The following is a 22,339-nucleotide window of genomic DNA, read 5'->3' on the forward strand; positions in this document are numbered from 1 at the left end:
CCTATATCAAACTTTACACATGGTACAGTACTGTAGGTGCATGGTCTGTTTCTAGCCACCAGAGGGAGCCACAATGCAGCATTTCTGAGATATGAGAGACTTCCTCAAAGGAACACAGAAAACCATGGGAACACTGATTCGGATTTTAGTTTTTTTTATTGAACATTTATTATACTAGGCAAGTTAGTTAAGAACAAATTATTAATTACAATGACGGCCTACCCCGGCCAAACCCGGACGACGCTGGGCCAATGGTGCGCTGCCCTATGGGACTCCCAATCACGGCCTGTTGTGATACAGCCTGGAATCGAACCAGGTCTGTAGTGACGCCTCTAGCACTGAGATGCAGTGCCTTAGACCGTTGCGCCACTGATGGGTAGGTAGGTGTGCAAGTTGAGTCTCAGTTACACAGAACAGTAACGATACAGGCCTAACCTTGAGATGTAGGCTAGTGAGCTACCTGTGACCCATCTACACCACAGACTGGAAAAAGATACGGTATAGGAGAAGTCTACGCCTCCGCTAACAGGAGCTTCCTTACCCACAGTGTCAAAGCAAACTGCAAGCTGTGGAAACTTTACTGTTTGGGTGGTAGCCTAATATTTACAGTCTGTGGCAAAACATAGTGTGGTAAATGCAGTGTCTGTTTGAGTGATGAGCACATTTTTGTGTGGGCCAGCCCATCCTGAATTCCAACAGGAGACCTTGAGCAGACGAGGTTATAAAAATAGTCCTCAAACACAATGAAAGACATCAAGGCGTGAGAGGAATTCTAAAGGAGGTATGATTAAGCTCTTTATTATGGCTGAGAGGCTACAGGTATGCAGTCCACAGCCAGAGTGTTTTACAGTCTATGGAGGGTTCAGGTGTGCAGGTGGCCTAAATCAGGCCTAAGCCTGGGAGAGTAGGCGACACCTCATGCTCCTTCCACAGCTAATTCTCTCTGTTATGGGTAGAGGACTGGATTTCCTTAGGTTGGATTAATCAAACTGTTTGCTCCTGGGTGATATAAAATACTGTACTTCAATATTAATCTCCTTTCTCCATAGCCTTTCGTACTTACCTAAATATAATGTACCTACATGATACTTTTCATTAGTAAACAAATGACATTATCAAGTTAATCAATCACTTAAAGAATTGTGAGACTAGGTTTAGACTTCCTATTTGCTATAGGAGGGAGCCTGTGTTGTAGTCAATCAATTACTTGAATTATATTTAGGTGAGTACGAAAGGCTATGGAGAAAAGAGATGGTCGAAGTACAGTATTTCATAACACCCAAATCAAATTTTATTTGTCAAATGCCCCGAATACAACAGGTGTAGAACTTAGAGTGAAATGCTTACATACAAGCCCTTAACCAACACTGCTTTAAGTTAATAAAAAATAATAAAAAAATTGATAAGTAGAAAATAGAAAAAAAAAGATTTAAAAAAAAAAATTAAACAGCAGCTGAAAAATAACAAGCAAGGCTATATACAGGGGGTACCGGTACAGAGTCAATGTGCGGGAGCACAGGTTAGTTGAGGTATTTGCGGTAATATGTACATGTAGGTAGATTTAAAGTGACTATGCATAGATTATAAACAGAGTAGCAGCAGTGTAAAAGAGGGGTCTGGGTAGCCCTTTGATTAGCTGTTCAGGAGTCTTATGGCTTGGGGGTAGAAGCTGTTAAGAAGCCTTTTGGACCTCGACTTGGCGCAACGGTACGTTTGCCGTGCGGTAGCAGAGAGAACAGTCTATGACCACGGTGGCTGGAGTCTGATAATTTTTAGGGCCTTCCTCTGACACAGCCTGATATAGAGGTCCTGGATGGCAGGAAGCTTGGCCCCAATGATGTACTGGGCCGTACACACCACCCTCTGTAGTGCCTTGCGATCGGAGGCCGAGCAGTTGCCATACCAGGCAGTGACGCAACCAGTCAGGATGCTCTCGATGGTGCAGCTGAAGAACCTTTTGAGGATCTGAGGGCCCATGCCAAATCTTTTCAGTCTCCTGAGGGGGAATAGGTTTTGTCGTGCCCTCTTCACAACTATCTTGGTGTGTTTGGACCATGATAGTTTGTTGGTGATGTGGACACCAAGGATCTTGAACTTGGTCTCAACTTGGTCCACAACAGCCCCGTCGATGAGAATGGGGGCGTGCTCAGTCCTCCTTTTCCTGTAGTCCACAATCATCTCCTTTGTCTTGATCACGTTGAGGGAGAGGTTGTTGTCCTGGCACCACATGACCAGGTCTCTGACCTCCTCCCTATAGGCTGTCTCAATGTCGGTGATCAGGCCTACCACTGTTGTGTCATTGGCAAACTTGATGATGGTGTTGGAGTCGTGCCTGACCATGCAGTCATGAGTGAACAGGGAGTACAGGAGGGGACTGAGCATGCACCCCTGAAGAGCCCCCGTGTTGAGGATCAGCGTGGTGGATGTGTTGTTCCCTAGCCTTTCCACCTGGGGGCGGCCCGTCAGGAAGTCCAGGATCCAGTTGCAGAGGGAGGTGCCCTTAGCTTAGTGATGAGCTTTGAGGGCATTATGGTGTTGAACACTGAGCTGTAGTCAATGAATAGCATTCCCACATAGGTGTTCCTTTTGTCCAGGTGGGAAAGGGCAGTGTTGAGTGCAATAGAGATTGCATCATCTGTAGATCTGTTGGGGCGGTATGCAAATTGGAGTGGGTTTAGGGTTTCTGGGATAATGGGATTGATGTGAGCCATGACCAGCCTTTCAAAGCACTTCATGGCTACAGACGTGAGTGCTACGGGTCGGTAGTCATTTAGGCAGGTTACCTTCGTGTTCTTGGGCACAGGGACTATGGTGGTCTGCTTGAAACATGTTGGTATTACAGACTTTGACAGGGAAAGGTTGAAAACGTCAGTGAAGACACTTGCCAGTTGGTCAGCAAATGCTCGGAGTACACGTCCTGGTAATCCGTCTGTCCCTGCGGCCTTGTGAATGTTGACCTGTTTAAAGGTCTTACTCACATCGGCTACAGAGAACGTGATCACAGTCCTCCGGAACAGCTGGTGCTCTCATACATGTTTCAGTGTTACTTGCCTCGAAGTGAGCATAGAAGTAATTTAGCTTGTCTGGTCGGTTCATGTCACTGGGCAGCTCGTGGCTGTGCTTCCCTTTGTAGTCTAATATTTTGCAAGCCCTGCCACATCCGACGAGCGTCGGAGCCGGTGTAGTAGGTTTCAATCTTAGTGCTGTATTGACGCTTTAACTGTTTGATGGTTCGTCAGAGAGCATAGCGGGATTTCTTATAAGCTTCCGGGTTAGAGTCCCGCTTCAAGAAACCGGCAGCTCTACCCTTTAGCTCAGTGCAAATTTTGCCTGCAATCCATGGCTTCTGGTTGGGGTATGTACGTACAGTCACTGTGGGGACAACGTCATCGATGCACTTATTGATGAAGCCAGTGACGGATGTGGTGTACTCCTCAATGCCATCGGAAGAATCCCGGAACATATTCCAGTCTGTGCTAGCAAAACAGTCCTATAGCTTAGCATCTGCTTCATCTTACCGCTTTCTTATTGACCGAGTCACTAGTGCTTCCAAGTTTTTGCTTGTAAGCAGGAATCAGGAGGATAGAATTATGGTCAGATTTGCCAAATGGAGGGCGAGGGAGAGCTTTATACATGTCTCTGTGTGTGGAGTAAAGGTGGTCTAGAGTTTTTCCCTCTGGTTGCACATTTAACACGCTGATAGAAATTAGGTAAAACTGATGAGTTTCCCTGCATTAAAAGTCCCAGGCCACTTGGAGTGCCGCCTCTGGATGAACGTTTTCCTGTTCGCTTATGGCCGTATACAGATCATTGAGTGCGGTCTTAGTGCCAGCATCGGTCTGCGGTGGTACAAGAAATGTAGTTGTAAACTCTCTTCGTAAATAGTGTGGTCTACAGCTTATCATGAGATACTCTACCTCAGGCGAGAAAAACCTTGAGACGTCCTTAGATTTCGTGCACCAGCTGTTTACAAATATGCATATGCCACCGCCCCTTGTCTTACCAGAGGCTGCTGTTCTATCCTGCCGAAAAATCTTAAAACCAGCCAGCTGTATGTTAATCATGTCGTTGTTCAGCCACGACTCATAGAAACATAAGATACAGTTTTGAAATGTCCCGTTGGCAGGATATACGTGCTCGTAGTTCATCCATTTTATTATCGAATGATTGTACGTTGGCTAATAGGACCGATGGTAAAAGTAGATTACCCACTTGGCGACGGATCCTTACAAGGCACCTGGACCCTCGTCCACGATATCTCTGTCTTTTCATCCTGCGAATGATGGGGATGAGGGCCTTGTCGGGTGTCTGGAGTAAACCCTTCCCATCCGACTCGTTGAAGAAGAAGAATTCCTCCAGTACCGGGTGAGTAATCGCTGCCCTGATATCAAGAAGCAATTTTTGGTCATAAGACACAGTGGGAGAAACATTATATAACAAATAAGTTACAAATAACGCAAAAAAAAAAAACATACACAATAGCACAATTGGTTATGGGATCTTAAAGCGGCAGCCATCTGCTCCGGCGCAATTATTAAACCAGGAGTAAACAGTTTGATTAATCCAACCTAAGGAAATCCAGTCCTCTTTCAGCTCTCCTTAACAGAGAGAATTAGCTGTGGAAGGAGCATGAGGTGTCGCCTACTCTCCCAGGCTTAGGCCTGATTTAGGCCACCTGCACACCTGAACCCTCCATAGACTGTAAAACACTCTGGCTGTGGACTGCATACCTGTAGCCTCTCAGCCATAATAAGGAGCTTAATCATACCTCCTTTAGAATTCCTCTCACGCCTTGATGTCCTTCATTGAGGTCTATTTTTATGGCCTCGTCTGCTCAAGGTCTCCTGTTGGAATTCAGGATGTGATTAATGAAAAAAGGCTTTGGCTAGAAAAACCTCTATTAGTGTCAATGGGAAATGTGTGCAAATCTCAAGTTAGCTATTTAGATTTGGGTCAGGCTCTGAATGGCAAATTACTCAAGTCCAATGGAAAAGCCACAACACTTAAATTTGCATAACCATTGAACAGGAGACTCAAAAACTACACCTGCACTGAGAGATAGCAAGACTAAACCGAAGTAATAAACTAATATATGCCAATTAGCAGACACTTTTATCCAAAGCATACAAGACATGTTTTCTTAAAGGGAATCCTATTTCCCAGAGTGACCAAAAACATCACCCATAATATTTTTTCACAATTAAATTCCTCAGAATTTTTGAAAATGAACCCTCTCTCATCTGTTACTATCAGTGAGGCTGCATGCTTGGATTAGTGGGGGGCGGGGAACAATATTATAATGAGCTCAGATTGACACGCTCATACAGCGGGGGAAAAAAGTATTTGATCCCCTGCTGATTTTGTACGTTTGCCCACTTACAAAGAAATGATCAGTCTATAATTTTAATAGTAGGTTTATTTGAACAGTGAGACAGAATAACAACAAAAAAATCCAGAAAAACGCATGTCAAAAATGTTATAAAATGATTTGCATTATAATGGAGGGAAATAAGTATTTGACCCCTCTGCAAAACATGACTTAGTACTTGGTGGCAAAACCCTTGTTGGCAATCACAGAGGTCAGACGTTTCTTGTAGTTGGCCACCAGGTTTGCACACATCTCAGGAGGGATTTTGTCCCACTCCTCTTTGCAGATCTTCTCCAAGTCATTAACAGGGCTCCGGGCAGCCGAGCGGAAATGGAGGAAAACTCGCCTCCCTGCGGACCTGGCATCCTTTCACTCCCTCCTCTCTACATTCTCCTCTTCTGTCTCTGCTGCTAAAGCCACTTTCTACCACTCTAAATTCCAAGCATCTGCCTCTAACCCTAGGAAGCTCTTTGCCACCTTCTCCTCCCCCCCTCCTCCCTCTCTGCGGATGACTTCGTCAACCATTTTGAAAAGAAGGTCGACGACATCCGATCCTCGTTTGCTAAGTCAAACGACACCGCTGGTCCTGCTCACACTGCCCTACCCTGTGCTTTGACCTCTTTCTCCCCTCTCTCTCCAGATGAAATCTCGCGTCTTGTGACGGCCGGCCGCCCAACAACCTGCCCGCTTGACCCTATTCCCTCCCCTCCAGACCATTTCCGGAGACCTTCTCCCTTACCTCACCTCGCTCATCAACTCATCCTTGACTGCTGGCTACGTCCCTTCCGTCTTCAAGAGAGCGAGAGTTGCACCCCTTCTGAAAAAACCTACACTTGATCCCTCCGATGTCAACAACTACAGACCAGTATCCCTTCTTTCTTTTCTCTCCAAAACTCTTGAACGTGCCGTCCTTGGCCAGCTCTCCTGCTATCTCTCTCAGAATGACCTTCTTGATCCAAATCAGTCAGGTTTCAAGACTGGTCATTCAACTGAGACTGCTCTTCTCTGTGTCACGGAGGCTCTCAGCACTGCTAAAGCTAACTCTCTCTCCTCTGCTCTCATCCTTCTAGACCTATCTGCTGCCTTTGATACTGTGAACCATCAGATCCTCCTCTCCACCCTCTCCGAGTTGGGCATCTCCGGCGCGGGCCACGCTTGGATTGCGTCCTACCTGACAGGTCGCTCCTACCAGGTGGCGTGGCGAGAATCTGTCGCCGCACCACGTGCTCTCACCACTGGTGACCCCAGGGCTCTGTTCTAGGCCCTCTCCTATTCTCGCTATACACCAAGTCACTTGGCTCCCTCATATCCTCACATGGTCTCTCCTATCATTGCTATGCAGACGACACACAATTAATCTTCTCCTTTCCCCCTTCTGATAACCAGGTGGCGAATCGCATCTCTGCATGTCTGGCAGACATATCAGTGTGGATGACGGATCACCACCTCAAGCTGAACCTCAGCAAGACGGAGCTGCTCTTCCTCCCGGGGAAGGACTGCCCGTTCCATGATCTCGCCATCACGGTTGACAACTCCATTGTGTCCTCCTCCCAGAGTGCTAAGAACCTTGGCGTGACCCTGGACAACACCCTGTCGTTCTCCACTAACATCAAGGCGGTGACCCGATCCTGTAGGTTCATGCTCTACAACATTCGCAGAGTACGACCCTGCCTCACACAGGAAGCGGCGCAGGTCCTAATCCAGGCACTTGTCATCTCCCGTCTGGATTACTGCAACTCGCTGTTGGCTGGGCTCCCTGCCTGTGCCATTAAACCCCTACAACTCATCCAGAACGCCGCAGCCCGTCTGGTGTTCAACCTTCCCAAGTTCTCTCACGTCACCCCGCTCCTCCGCTCTCTCCACTGGCTTCCAGTTGAAGCTCGCATCCGCTACAAGACCATGGTGCTTGCCTACGGAGCCGTGAGGGGAACGGCACCTCCGTACCTTCAGGCTCTGATCAGGCCCTACACCCAAACAAGGGCACTGCGTTCATCCACCACTGGCCTGCTGGCCCCCCTACCTCTGAGGAAGCACAGTTCCCGCTCAGCCCAGTCAAAACTGTTCGCTGCTCTGGCACCCCAATGGTGGAACAAGCTCCCAGGACAGCGGAGTCAATCACCACCTTCCGGAGACACCTGAAACCCCACCTCTTTAAGGAATACCTAGGATAGGATAAAGTAATCCTTCTACCCCCCCCCTTAAAAGATTTAGATGCACTATTGTATAGTGGTTGTTCCACTGGATATCATAAGGTGAATGCACCAATTTGTAAGTCGCTCTGGATAAGAGCGTCTGCTAAATGACTTAAATGTAATATAAATGTAACGAGGCTGACGTTTGGCAACTCGAACCTTCAGCCCTTTAAGAGTGTGCTCCTAATCTCAGTTCGTTACCTGTATAAAAGACACCTGGGAGCCAGAAATCTTTCTGATTGAGAGAGGGTCAAATACTTATTTCCCTCATTAAAATGCAAATCAATTTATAACATTTCTGACATGTGTTTTTCTGCATTTTTTTGTTGTTATTCTGTCTCTCACTGTTCAAATAAACCTACCATTAAAATTATAGACTGATCCTTTCTTTGTCAGTGGGCAAACATACAAAATCAGCAGGGGATCAAATACTTTTTTCCCCCCACTGTAATTGCCCCGTCACATACTCCCCCTGAAGTCATTATTTTGACAGAAGGGGAAGCAAGACATTTTCACATTGGGCTTTACTAATGAGCCAGCATGTGTCACTTTATCGATTGTACCATCAGCTGGCATCCTCCACACGTGACCCAATTTGACTGTGCTTGACCTTTAATGGACGGTGAACTTTTAAGTTAACTAGAAAAATTGTGTTGAGTAACTTTTAAAGTAAGTCTCGAATTCACCTCTATGATGAGAACAGCATTGGGTTAAACGGAACCCTCAAAACGAGGGTGAGTGGAAGTTTAACTAAGGAAGCACCAAATGGCATAGCCTGGTTACAAACATAATAGTTAGCACATGACACAGAACAAACAGATCCAGAACCAGCCTACCAACAACTTACCTTTCTCTGATGAACTCCGTAAGTTCCTTGGAAGAGATTTGACCATGCTTCATGTTGTGGTAGAGAACATCAAATCCATTGTTTTTTTCGCCCTGAGCGGAAAGAAAAGAATAAAAAAAGAAGAGATGATTAGCCTAGTCAACTGAAATACCGGTTCCTCCATGCTTTACTGCCCTGGCCTTCTCCACTATGAGCCTCCTCAAGGTCTGCATGGCTGTTGGTTGCATCGCCAGCAGCCTCGACTGGTCCACCATAGTCATCCTGGCCATAGTGTTTAGGTTCTACTATGCTCCCTACAATGGTTCTAACAATCCATGTACAGTTCTATGCTCTCTAAAATATGGTCCCTATTCGGTTTTATGCTCCCTAAAACGGTTCCAACGGTCTCTATATGGTTCTATGCTCCCTGGAACATTTGTACAATCCCTATACACTCAGTATGTCCTGAATAACGTTGATGGAGCAGGTTGAAGATGAGACTGTGTAGATTGTGACAGTACTGACTATAGACCACTATTCTGTGTGTTTGTGTAGCAGTAACCATCACTACTCTGGATTGGTGTCCAGTCGCAACAGTGGGTTTAAAAAAAAAATACATACACCACCCACCACTCAATAATTCATATGCCGTGGACATGTGTAAAACTGTCTGAAGTTTGGCTAGTGTTTGTTCAGAATCTAAGTAAAAACCTCAAACCAAGTTTATTCAACCCACTAGGTGCCTCAGCTGCAACCGCAACATACAAGCACATATTTATACCTTCTGACTAGGCAGAGTCACCTCCTTGCATGTCTAAGATAAACATTCATTCTCTGTTGCTAGGCAGGAACTCAGTCTGTTCCTCTTACTGGTATTGTCAAGCCTGCCTAAGTCCTCTGGCCCCTTTCCAGAGGTTTCTTCTCTTCAACTGTTGAGCTTAACTGGAGTTGAGTTCCACATCCCTCCTTGTCCTAGTTCTACAGAAACTGGAACTGAGACTAGATTGTTACCCTTCACCTCCTTCCTTAGAAATATTCACTTCACTGAGACAACATACACAACAAATTTTACCAAACCACATTACAAACAGCAGCTTTTCTGTAGCCCGGGTACCAGTCTCTTTAGCACACATTCCATTCCTTGTACTCCTTGTCATGCCAAAGTTGTTTAACATGACAGGAGTGGCAAGGAGTGGAATGATAGCTAAACAGACTGGTACTCAGACTTGCTTTCCTGACCTCAGGCTCTCTGTTTGAATCGTAGGCTATGCGTTAGGGAAGTTCAAAGGTCGTTTGAGGAATACCTGATCTGACTCCTACGCATTATGAGGTCAAACACAAAACTGACCTAAGATCAGTTTAGGCATCCGCATGCTTCCCACCAGAAACAGTTCAGAAGAGTTTGTGCATATATTATGACGACATTTTGTGACGTTTTTGTTCGTTTTGGACTTCGGCTAGTCGGGCACCCAAGCCTACGCCCCTTCGTCAGTGAATGGTCAACAATAGGGATTCATCAATAAAGTCTTTGTTGTCATTTAAAAGAGAGAAGAAGATTTGTTTTCATGCACATTTTTCCATTGAGAAATACTGCACCAAATCTTAGATGTAAAATTGCACGCCTAAGATCTCCTCTGTAAAAACGCCAAAATTACTGACAGATTTCTTGAGTTATATTTGATTAATTCTGATTATTTTGAGTAAATGTATACTGGCTACAGCGTCTGAAAATGGACAAACAGTACTATTCTCGTTTTTCAAGCGTAGGTATTTTAAGGGTGTATGTGAGCACACTCGTTTGGTTGACCTAGCCGAGTTCCAGCCCAACTGAAGCATGCTGATACCTAGAGGCTACTTCCTCCAGCAGCAAAGGGCTGCTCTGTGGCAGAGCCTAGGTATGTCCAACAGGGGGAAGAAATGAGCAAGCGCATAGTAACTGACCTGGATCCAACCTGGTTTATCAGGCCTACTCAAGGGAAACTCAGGAAACTAATTCCACAACTCCTCAACCTTTGACTTCCTCTTTAGCATGTGGCCCTGTATAACAGAGATCACATGCCAACAAAGACCAAATGTTCCTCTTACATGAATAAATTACACAATCAATAGTTATTTCTGTACTATGAAACACAATCAATAGTTATTACTGTATTATTAAACAATCAATGTACTATGACAACTTCAGTACAAATGACTAACAACTGACTGCCACATCCTACAAAACTAGCTTTGAAACACAATAGCAAGGGGATGAATAAAGGGACAAAACCTTGGCAGGACGCTGTGGTTCACCGTGTCAACTGAACTAACCCATGACTGCCACACAGCCACTTCCTGGTCGCTTCCACAGTCAGCAATTTGTATCAGTACCATACATCATCATGACACCCCGCTGTGCTCATTTAACACATGGGTTCATCCAAGAGGTCAGGGGAGGCTCATGCCAAACAAACCTGCAGCCTGGTGCAAATGACGATAGATATTTGCAGGGCAAAGAAAAATAATTAAATTAAGAGGAAAAGCAGAAAAGTAATTTCCTGCAGCCAGACAGAACAGTAATGATATAGAAGACTTCCTGTTAGAGTGTGGTTATTTAAAACAGTCCAGACTGTGTCAAAATTAAAAATACCAAATGGCACTCTATTCCCTATATAATAGTGCACTACTTTTGACCAGGGCCCGCACAGTGCTCTGCTAAAAAGTATTGCACTATAGGGAATAGGGTGCTATTTCAGACACAGCCCATGCCTCAGCTCTGTGGCTATAATCAATAGTGTGACTTAAGCTTTAGCACATGACTCACACAGCATGCATCACATAGGCTATCCTAGGCTAACAGCTGCAAATTCTGTCCCGTCTGCTAACTACTGTACAGACCTCAGTCACTGACTGCAATAACTAGATACCAGGGAAGCTGCAGAGAGTGAGAGAAACTTAGACAGAGGAAGAAGACAGAGAGTCTGAGACAAAATACAACTCCAAAAACAGGAAGGGCTAATATTCTGTGCTTTTGGAATGCAGCAATATAAAATATATTAAATACAAAAGCAAAATTTAAAAAAACTAAAAAAGGAAGGAAACAGGTCTGGGCGTTTTGGCTTTTTCCACCCCACCAGTACAATGCCCCATAGTAACTTGTGAAGAACAGAGACACATTCTATACAAGGCAACAACTTCTGTGGTTTTGAGTCTGAAAACCAACCATGCTGCGTTATATCACTACTCAGAGTTGAAGAAAGAACAGTATAAAGAAGTGTGGTACTAGAAGTGGCACATGGCTCTTGACTTGAAATGCACCCTTTGGAGATTCATTGACCAAGTGATTAATATTCTAACCACACATTGTGAAATTCAAGACCAGTCATTACTCTTGGCCTGGCAGTGAGTGGCCTGTTTAAGACTGCAGTGCCCTCCACCCCAGTGAGAGATAGCATGTGGAGGGGTTGGGCGCGCATATCAATCCATGCCTCTGTTGGAGTGAGACTGGAGATGCTCACAATGTCCAATTGAAAGAGCTCAAAGCTTCCCAAGAACTGAGAGAGCTAAGAGAGAGAGAGAACGAGAGCGGAAGTCGAGAGAGCGGGAGCCGGGGAGAGAGAGATAGCCGGAGAGAGAGAGGGAGCGGTAACTTAAATGTCATGAACAGTCAAAATCATGTTTTTCATGAAATTTGGTTGAAACCAGATCAAAGTATGATGACCAAAGTGGGTTCGATTACAGGCTTAAATTGTTTCTAGCCATTTTGAGCCTGTAATCGAACTCACAAATGCTGATGCTCCAGATACTCAACTAGTCTAAAGAAGGCCAGTTTTATTGCTTCTTTAAAATCAGCACAACCGTTTTCAGCTGTACTAGCAAAATTGCAAAAGGGTTTTCTAATGATCAATTATCCCTTTGAAATGATAAACTTGGATTAGCTAACACAATGTGCCATTGGAACACAGAAGCGATGGTTCCTGATAATGGGCCTCTATATGCCTATGTAGATATTATTATTGTATTTTTTTTTTAAATCAGCCGTTTTCAGCTACAGTAGTCATATACAACATTAACAATGTCTTCAATGCATTTCTGATCAATTTGATGTTATTCTTTTCTTTAAAAAACAAGTGAATTTCTAAGTGACCCCAAACATTGGAATGGTTGTGTATACATTTAACATACATGATACTTTTATATAAAGAAATCACATCAAAAATAATACATGACTGAACATAAGCTCTTTAATCCCACCCCTCAGCCCATCACCAGAGACCACCCTCAGCCCATCACCAGAGACCACCCTCAGCCCATCACCAGAGACCACCCTCAGCCCATCACCAGAGACCACCCTCAGCCCATCACCAGAGACCACCCTCGTTTGGTGCCATATTTCAACTGTGCTGTTTTACATACATTTGTGTCCACAGATTGTGAGCTAAAAGATGAAAACCTTTCCTACGAGTATTATTATATAACTTATTGGCTGACTACGGCTTTCCAAATCGACCAACACTGCTATTTGTAAGGTTCATTTTAAGTGAATGTTGTGATTTAACCATTCCTGAACCTGTGAGCTGTGAGTGTGGGAGTGAGAAATGGGGCATAAGACATTCTGTTGGTGGCAAGAAGTTTGTATAATGATTTAAATGACTTGTTTCTGCACTGATCAAGTTTGATAATAAAAGTTACTGGTCCCTTCCCCTATGTCAAACACTTGGATTCAGGAGACAATACAACCACAGTACAACAACATGCTACTTTTATACCACAATACACAGTGGTGAGCTTTTTGAAGTCGGTCCTTAGTACAAAATAATAAAGTTTTCAATTTCGGTAAAAAATGTTTTACATTAAATGCATTATGAAATTATATTAAAATCATGAGCTTTTTTAACGAAATTACAAAGCCAAAAACAGTGAAAATATTCCATTGTCTCTGTCAGGTCCACATTGGGTAGACAGAAAAATAGGAAATTACCAAACATTTCAGTTGTGTACATTACTTGGTTTTCATTTGATTACTTAATTATTTTTTAAATATAAATATATATATATATTTTTTTTTTTTAATTATAAAGCCATCGCCTCATCTCTGAGCAGCCAGCCAGCCAGCCAATCTAATGTTATCTTTGTGCTCTCCATACTGTGCGGTCTTTATTCATCCTATTTAGCTAGACTAGCCTGCCTAAGTATGCTGCAGAGCTGTCTGACGAAATCATTCTACTAGTTCTTTAAAGTAGATAAGGCATACTTTCACAAACTGTCTCTATCCCTCTCATCGTTGTGTACATTGCTCTCTCATGCGGTCTGAGTGTATCTAACATCGCAGGCATAAAAGTGTATCCGTCTCTGTCTGAGCCTTATGCTGTACCTTAGTGGTCGGAGCCGGAAAGAACAGGTGCAATTGGTGGTCATTACAGTTGATTACCACATTTCTGCGCTGAACTGTTGAATATTTGCTTAATGAAAACTACGTCCCTTCAACCCAGCGTCCCACATAGTTCTGGATTTAATCTCTCTAGAGCAGTGGTCACCAACCTTTTCTGAGTCAAGATCACTTGGAGTCAAAATGGGGGGGTTTAAATCGCTCACTACTAACAATACAACATGCTATGTTTATACCACAATACAACAACATACTATTTTTATACCACAATACAACATCATGCTATTTTTATGCTACTTATATGCAGCGTAAAAGACTGGATAGCTAGAGCGCTGCTATGCTTCTCTGCTACAGTCAGCAAAAAATGTGGAACAGTACACTTTGCTTCTTGAAAGTGCTGTATCTTGAAAACTTGATTGTTGTCATGCAAACCAATTTTGGGACTGTATCAACAGTAGACTAATGAACAAAATACCTAAAGATAGTTTTTGAGTGGATTATTCCTTTAAAGTCAAGATGGTGTCTGTTGAACTCTTGATTGGAACAGGTGAATGGAACCTGCTTAGAAGACACCCAAGATACAGTTTTCAACCGTTTAATACCTCTCATTTGTATACCTTTGTCAAATGTACTTTTTAGCCATCTATTGCTTTGGTATTAGTTTATCCTTACTGGAAATCATTCTTGCTTTGTCAATCATCATCATGGAACTATGTGACAAATCTGGGCCTTTTGTGAGTATAAAACATTTACATTTTTGTTGATGCCAAGAAACTACATCAAGTCTTTTCTTGGAAACATAAACAAATATGTTGGAACCTTCTCTGTAGAGTGTCTAAGGAAGTGGTTAGTTATTAAATAATGTTTAGACATTGCTTAAAAAAAAAGGTCAAATGCAACAGTTTCTATCTCAATATCAAATAATTTAGGTAACAATTAAGTACCTTACTGTGATTGTTTGTTTTCAATTAAAATGGTCAAAAAACAAAAATAGCTTCTTAGCAAAGAATTTAGCTAGGACTGTCTGGGAGTGGTCTTAGTGGGGAGGAGAACATTTTTATTGACAGAGAGGTTGGAACTCTTATTGGACTATTAACCAATATATACAACATTTATGAAATGTATGCATTCACTACTGTAAGTCGCTCTGGATAAGAGCGTCTGCTAAAAGACTAAAATGTAAATGTATATGTTGATGTCACCATGCAGGCCAAAACTCCATCCCAAGAAAATGGTCTTTTAAAAAACAACTCTTACACTAAAAGGGCATTATCATAATTTTCACAATATTATTCCAACCTCAATGTGTTTTTCTTTATTTTTACTATTTTCAACATTGTAGAATAATAGTGAAAACATAACTGAAATAACACATATGAAATCATGTAGTAACCAAAAAAAGTGTTAAACAAAGCAACATATTTTAGATTCTTCAAAGTAGAAACCCTTTGCCTTGATGACAGCTTTGCACACTCTTGGCATTCTCAACAAGCTTCATGAGGTAGTCACCTGGAATGCATTTCAATTAACAGGTGTGCCTTGTTAAATTTGTGGAATTTCTTTCCTTCTTAATGCGTTTGAGCCAATCAGTTGTGTCAATGTAGGGGTGGTATACAGAAGATAGCCCTATTTGGTAAAAGACTAAGTCCATATTATGGCAAGAACAGCTCAAATAAGCAAAGAGAAATGACTGTCAATCATTACTTTAAGACATGAAGGTCAGTCAATTGGAAAATTTCAAGAACTTTGAAAGTTTCTTCAAGTGCAGTCGCAAAAACTCTCCAGTGCTATGATGAAACTGGCTCTCATGAGGGCCGCTACAGGAAAGGAAGACCCAGAGTTACCTCTGCTGCAGAGGATAAGTTCATTAGTTACCAGCCTCAGAAATTACAGCCCAAATAAATGCTTCAGAGTTCAAGTAACAGATACATCTCAACATCAACTGTTCAGAGGAGATTGCGTGAATCCGGCCTTCATGGTCGAATTGCTGCAAAGAAACCACCACTTAAGGACACCAATAAGAAGAAACTTGCTTGGGCCAAGAAACATGAGCAATAGACATCAGCCCGGTGGAAATCTGTCCTTTGGTCTGATGAGTCCACATTTGAGATTTTTGGTTCCAACCGCCGTGTCTTTGCAAGACGCAGAGTAGGTGAACGGATGATCTCTGCATGTGTGGTTCCCACCGTGAAGCATGGAGGAGGAGTTGTGATGGTCTTGGGGTGCTTTGCTGGTGACACAGTCTGTGATTTATTTAGAAGTCAAGGCACACTTAACCAGCATGGTCACCACAGCATTCTGCAGCGATACGCCATCCCATCTGGTTTGCGCTTAGTGGGTGGGACTATCATTTGTTTTTCAACAGGACAATGACCCAACACACCTATTCCATGTGAGAAATTGCCAAGAAACTGAAGATCTGGTACAATGCTGTGTACTACTCCCTTCCCAGAACAGCGCAAACTGGCGCTAACCAGAATAGAAAGAGGAGTGGGATGCCCCGGTGCACAACTGAGCAAGAGGACAAGTACATTACAGTGTCTAGTATGAGAAACAGATGCCTCACAACTGGCAGCTTCATTAAATAGTACCCGCAAAACACCAGTCTCAACGTCAACAGTGAAGAGGTGACTCCAGGATGATGGCCTTCTAGGCAGAGTTGCAAGAAAAAGCTATATCTCAGACTGGGCAATAAAAATAAAAGATTAAGATGGTCAAAAGAACAAAGACACTGGACAGAGGAAGATTGGAAAAAAAGTGTTGGACAGACAAATCTAAGTTGGAGGTGTTCGGATCACAAAGAAGAACATTTGTGAGACGCAGAAAAAAAATGAAAAGATGCTGGAAGAGTGCCTGATGCCATCTGTCAAGCATGGTGGAGGCAATGTGATGGTCTGGGGGTGCTTTGGTGGTGGTAAAGTGGGAAGTTCGTACAAGGTAAAAGGGATCTTGAAGAAGGAAGGCTATCACTCCATTTTACAAAGCCATGCCATACCCTGTGGACGGCGCTTAATCGGAGCCAATTTCCTCCTACAACAGGACAATGAACCAAAGCACAGCTCCAAACTATGAGCTATTTAGGGAAGATGCAGTCAGCTGGTATTTGGTCTATAATGAAGTGGCCAGCACAGTCACCGGATCTCAACCCTGTTGTGGGAGCAGCTTGACCGTATGGTATGTAAGAAGTACCCATCAAGCCAATCCAACTTGTGGGAGGTGCTTTAGGAAGCATGGGGTGATATCTCTTCAGATTACCTCAACAAATTGACAACTAGAATGCCAAAAGGTGTGCAAGGCTGTAATTGCTGCAAATGGAGGATTCTTTGATGAAAGGAAAGTTTGAAGGACACAATTAATATTTCAATTAATAATCATTATTTATAACCTTGTCAACGTCTTGACTATATTTACTATTCATTTTGCAACTCATTTCATGTATGTTTAAGGAAAACAAGTGACCCCAAACTTTTAAACGGTAGTGTATCAAATGTCCTACCACTCCTATGTCCGCGCCACTAAGGTCTATGACAGAATCCTAAATCTAACTGAAGGGTGGGATGACAACCACCACGCTGCTCCATGTCCTGTGAAAAGAGGCCATTCTATGCCAGGGTTCTATGCCAATAAGAGGCATCCATTCTATGCCAGGGTTCTATGCCAATAAGAGGCATCCATTCTATGCCAATATAACCACATGTAGTCAGCAATAAGACTACAACTTTCCATATCCTGTGGAAGTTTACTTTATGGCTGAATTGCTGCTTATGTAAATGTATGGGATTAGAACTTGTCTATTCCACTTTCCCCTCCTACTGCAATAACGCTACAATATACCCTTTCTCTACCTACTATGTGTGTGCACGTGTGTGCATGCGTACCAAACCTGTTGGTACTGTGGTTTGGCAATGCCTTGTGAGAGAGAGACAGTACAGAACTGAACTCTGATGATCATGAATTCACACTAATTTCAGTCACAAAACGTGCTTTAGTTAACAAGAGGTGGCCTGTGGCTTTTCTCTCTGGTCTTAGCAATTATCTTTCTGAGCAACACCAACATTGTGTTAATTGTACCGTTTGCTTTAGGTCGAACAAATGATGCTAAATTTGATTTATGGGAAATAGCATCAATCTTCCCATTTGAGCCAACCATGAAATGTACACAATGGCAAATAAAATGGATTTGGCAAGTGAAAACAAAGGAAAACAGGAAATTGCTGTGCATAGAGCAGAACTATAGCCCCGGAGCAGAAAAGGGTAGCTTTGAAACTCAGACAAACTAGAATATAAGAGAGAATTAGCAATAGCAACCAGACTAATGAGCACATTAGCCAGCAGAAAAGAAGATGAATCTTCATCCAAATTTCATGATTTGATTCGTAAGATATGGAAAAACAAAACATGGTTTATTTTTCTCATGAAAATAAATAGCGCTACAATCCTTGGTTGAGGCAACGCCCTGAATCATCAACGCCCATCACTGTGTAAATAAATACTGCCCCATAAGTCCAAGAATGCAATCTCCGGTTCTTTGCTCTCGCTAGGCTAGAGCTTGGCCAGGAGCATTCTCTTGTTTTGTGTACATTTAGATCAGATAATATCAGATCAGAGATTCTTCAGTAGTGGAAACTGATTCAGTGACGAACCCAAAAGAAGCCTTAGAGCAGTGGGCAAACGATACTTGAAACCCAGGTGGACAGTCCAACACTGGCCAAGTGAAAGATATGGAAAAACATCCTTGTCTGTACAAAATGCACTAAGCCCTTGTTCAAACACCGCTCTATTACTGCAGTGAAGAAAAAAATGCATAACTTTCTCTTTGGAAGAGCAGGGATAGAATGCCACCTGAATCTCAATTGACCCAGCATTGTCCGGGTTAGTGGAGGGTTTGGTCGGCCGGGATTTCCTTGTCTCATCGTAGTGACTCCTTGTGGCGGGCCGGGCGCCTGCAAGCTGACTTGGTTGTCAGTTGGACGGTGTTTCCTCCGACACATTGGTGCACCTGGCTAAGCAAGCAGTGTGTCAAGAAGCAGTGCAGCTTGGCAGGTCATGTTTTGGGGGATGCATGGCTCTCGACCGTCGCCTCTCCCGAGTCCGCCAAGAGAATTGGATATAATGAAATTGGACCCATGAGCACCAACATGTGAGGTTCATAGGAGCACATTAAATTGGGTTTAAAATGAAAGTTATTAGTCTTTATTTTTGGGAAATTAGAAAACATCTACATGAAAGTCTGAAGGTATCTGAAATACATCACAACAAAATAATGTTGACGTAAAGACCCAACTAATATCAACACATATTTAGTTTGAGATATTGTTTACCTTTCTGTTACCTAAACCCCACATATCTTGAAGATATTTTCTAATTTCTCTCCCTCGTGAGGAGTGAGGATATTGAAAGTTCACAGAAGTAACAAGTAAGTCTGGACAGCCCCTACCTCTCCCAGTTCTTACTGACACCTACCCATGAGCCTCCTCTTTCCATTTATTTTAACCAGCATCCTCACCCACTGAGCACCGACCGATACCCGACATCCATGCACGTTGAAAAGTAATTGAAATTTGGTCAGTCCACCCTTGATGTTAATGTCCACAGCAGTGCCGGTTCTAGACCATTTCAACTGGGGGGGCCAAGCTGGGGCCAGTTGTACTGTTAGAGGGGCCAGTTACAGACGTTATTGTTGCCATATCGTTTTCTTCACGGCATTGCAGGCATTAGCAGGCAAAAGACCATGTTCATAATCATCATCGTTGCCACTGTCTAATAACGGATGTAAAAAAAGAACGATAGCAAAAATGTGTTATGTCAAATTATTTCATACTCCACATTTAGGGGGGCCACAAGGGGGTCCAAAATTGTTGTCACAGGGGCACTCCCCCCCCCCCCCCCCAGAACCACTAGTGGTCCACAGATGGACCAAATCTGAACCCATCATAAACACGTTTGGATAGTACAGTACAGTATGCAGAGCACATTAGAGTACAGTCCAGTAAAGAAAAATATAGTATAGTACAGTATATTGTGCTGTATTGTACTGCACTCTACTGTGCTGCAATGTGATGTCCAAACTTATTAAAACATGAAGAGAAATGACATTCATATCCATAATTATGCATTTCTGTGTTGCACAGATCACGGACCCATGAGGTAATTCCGTTACCGGGCGTAAATCCACTTCATTTAGTGCAGACCTAGTTCAATAACCAAAACACAAGGTGCCATGTTATAGCTGACACCCCATTCTTTTAAAGACATCTTTAAATCTTAATTCAGAGCTGATAAGAGTTTTTGGAAAATGTGGTCACATAAAAACCTGAGAGATTTTGCCGTAATTCCGTTTCCAAAGTTTGCTCTGCACAGTTCTAACACTAAATTAGTTTTAGTACATTTTTCTGTGGAAATTCTGTTAACATGGAATCGCCCATATTAATATATGTTAATTTCATGCAAATTAAAGGCTGCTTCGCTACCACTCCCACAACAGAAGCACAATCATGGCCTTAGATTCGCAGGTGCTCACGTTAGAACAAGCCCAGGGTCAGTTTCTGTGGTGGCAGAAAAGCCCAGTGCACACTACAGGACTTTCAAAATCCTAACATCACTGAGCCTCTCACATTAAACAACTGTCTTACCTGTAGTTGTTTTGTGTTGCCAAAGTCGTTTTGCGCACGCTAACCATCTGGCACAGATTGTCACACACTACAAGATTATTCACTTGGTCGTGAGGATTCTCTATACCACGCTGTCTCGCCAAAACAATGATGTGATATGATTTAACGTAGCTACGAGCAGTGGCTCAAAGCAGCCTCATAAAGGTTCAGTTAGACATTCACGCTTGCCATATAGAGTTGAAAGATCTAGCCAACGTTTTGAATTGAATAACATTGCTAGTGAACTTCAGAGCTGTAACGATTTGACACTTTGGTTAAAGGCAAGTACAATACACATACTAGTAGTAGTCATAGCTCCTGCTCCAGTCTATACATTCTGGGTGATGTGAAACAACGTCAGCATCTCACTGGCTTCTTCTCTGGCCAGCTCTCATTGGCTATTGCTGATCACGTTCTCAAAACTTGTCGTTGCACATCTCACAAGAGCATTGCAGATTGTGTCAATAAAATCAAACCTGTTTGAAAACATCTGGGACTGCTCAAAGATGAGATCAGAAGCCCTCAGATTGAGTCTTTAACCCGGTCAGAAACAAGCGTTGAGTAGGCAACAACAAAAACTTGTCTGGGACAGCAGTAAAAACACGACTTCTCAACACAGAGGTTTAAACATTCGTAAGTGATGGGCACTACATCAACATACAAATTGTTTTACAACTTCGGCTCTCTTCACAACATGTGTAAACCAAGACGCCTTTATAACACCATCAGAATATCTGCCTGCCGATGGTCGTGTGATTACAGAATATCTGCGAGGCATATTAACATATTATTACGCATAAACAATAACCATGGCAAGTACAGCTACCATCTAGCCACACTACACAAACAGGACATTTCCCCTTCTCCTCCAGGCATTGTGAACAAACTGAGCTAACCCCCCTGTCTGAAACAGAAGCCTGGTCTATGGGTGAGGCCTCCTCCTCAATGTACGCTATTCACAACAACATGATCATGTAGCTCCTACCATTCTAGGCTTATATATTTTACCACCGTCTCCACAACACCCCCTTCATAATCAAGCATTCTGTCATTAGAGGAATAGTTCATTTTCCAAGGTGCTCCCAGATACAATTGTCCAGGGCCAGGAGCTTCCCTAACAACGTGACCTGACCAGTAGAAACTCTGGCTAGTTATTGACCTTATTTATGAGGTAAAATATCAATTGACTCAACTCCGAGAGTAGCCTTTCCCATGTAACCCAAGTTACCCAACTCAATGTTGACCTAAACCTCCCAACCACAGATGCCAGGGGAGAGTGAAGAGATTCCTCCAGCTCTCCTCTCACATGGCTAGGCCCCATGTCGGTTGACCTCACAATTCAACCTCATGGCTACAACCCAAAACAAAAACATGCTATTCCTTTCTACAGAGTTAGAGATTAAAATCACATTTTATTTGTCATGTGTCGAATACAGTAGCATGGAGAGAGAGGAGCTATCCTATCCGATGTCGGCCATGATATTTTGTGATGACCACATATTCCATGCTCAGTGGAAGAGAACAAATAAAAGGCAAGACAAACAAAGGCAGCCATTATTATTTGGACAGTGGCTATTTACAGGGAGGGAGAGGGCAGAGGCTATGGTACTGTAGCTAGGCCACTGAACAAAAATATAAAAACGCAACATTTAAAGTATTTGTCCCATGTTTCATGAGCTGAAATACAAGATCCCAGAAATTTTCCAGACACACAAAGAGCTTGTTTCTCTCAAGTTTTGGCAACAAATGTGTATACATCCCTGTTTGTGAGCATTTCTTCTTTACCAAGATAATGCATCCACTTGACAGGTGTGGCACATCAAAAAGCTGATTAAACAGCATGATCCTTACACAGGTGCAGCTTATGCTGGGGACAATAAAAGGCCACTCTAAAAATGTGCAGTTTTGTCTCACAACACAATGCCACAGATGTCT

At 43.1% G+C, this 22,339-nt stretch overlaps 1 protein-coding gene across 19 annotated transcripts in view; it reads right to left on the minus strand.

Moving 5' to 3' along the window:
• The window catches only part of LOC106569536 (F-BAR domain only protein 2), a 78,912-nt gene that overhangs the window by 45,372 nt on the left and 11,201 nt on the right, over positions 1-22,339 (minus strand). For 18 of the 19 annotated variants that reach the window (XR_014378791.1, XR_014378792.1, XR_014378794.1 and 15 more), the window contains exon 2: positions 8,408-8,499. Coding sequence is in view for 15 of the 19 variants with exons in the window: in XM_082955913.1 (XP_082812039.1) it covers positions 8,408-8,499 (92 nt within the window). In the remaining 4 variants the exon portion in view is untranslated. Of the gene's footprint in view, positions 1-4,768; positions 4,845-8,407; positions 8,500-22,339 lie in introns of all 19 variants that reach the window. The other variant, XM_082955908.1, reaches the window with a different exon arrangement.

The sequence above is a fragment of the Salmo salar genome, chromosome 01, assembly GCF_965601325.2.
Source record: "Salmo salar chromosome 01, fSalSal1, whole genome shotgun sequence".
NCBI classification, from domain to species: Eukaryota; Metazoa; Chordata; class Actinopteri; order Salmoniformes; family Salmonidae; genus Salmo; species Salmo salar.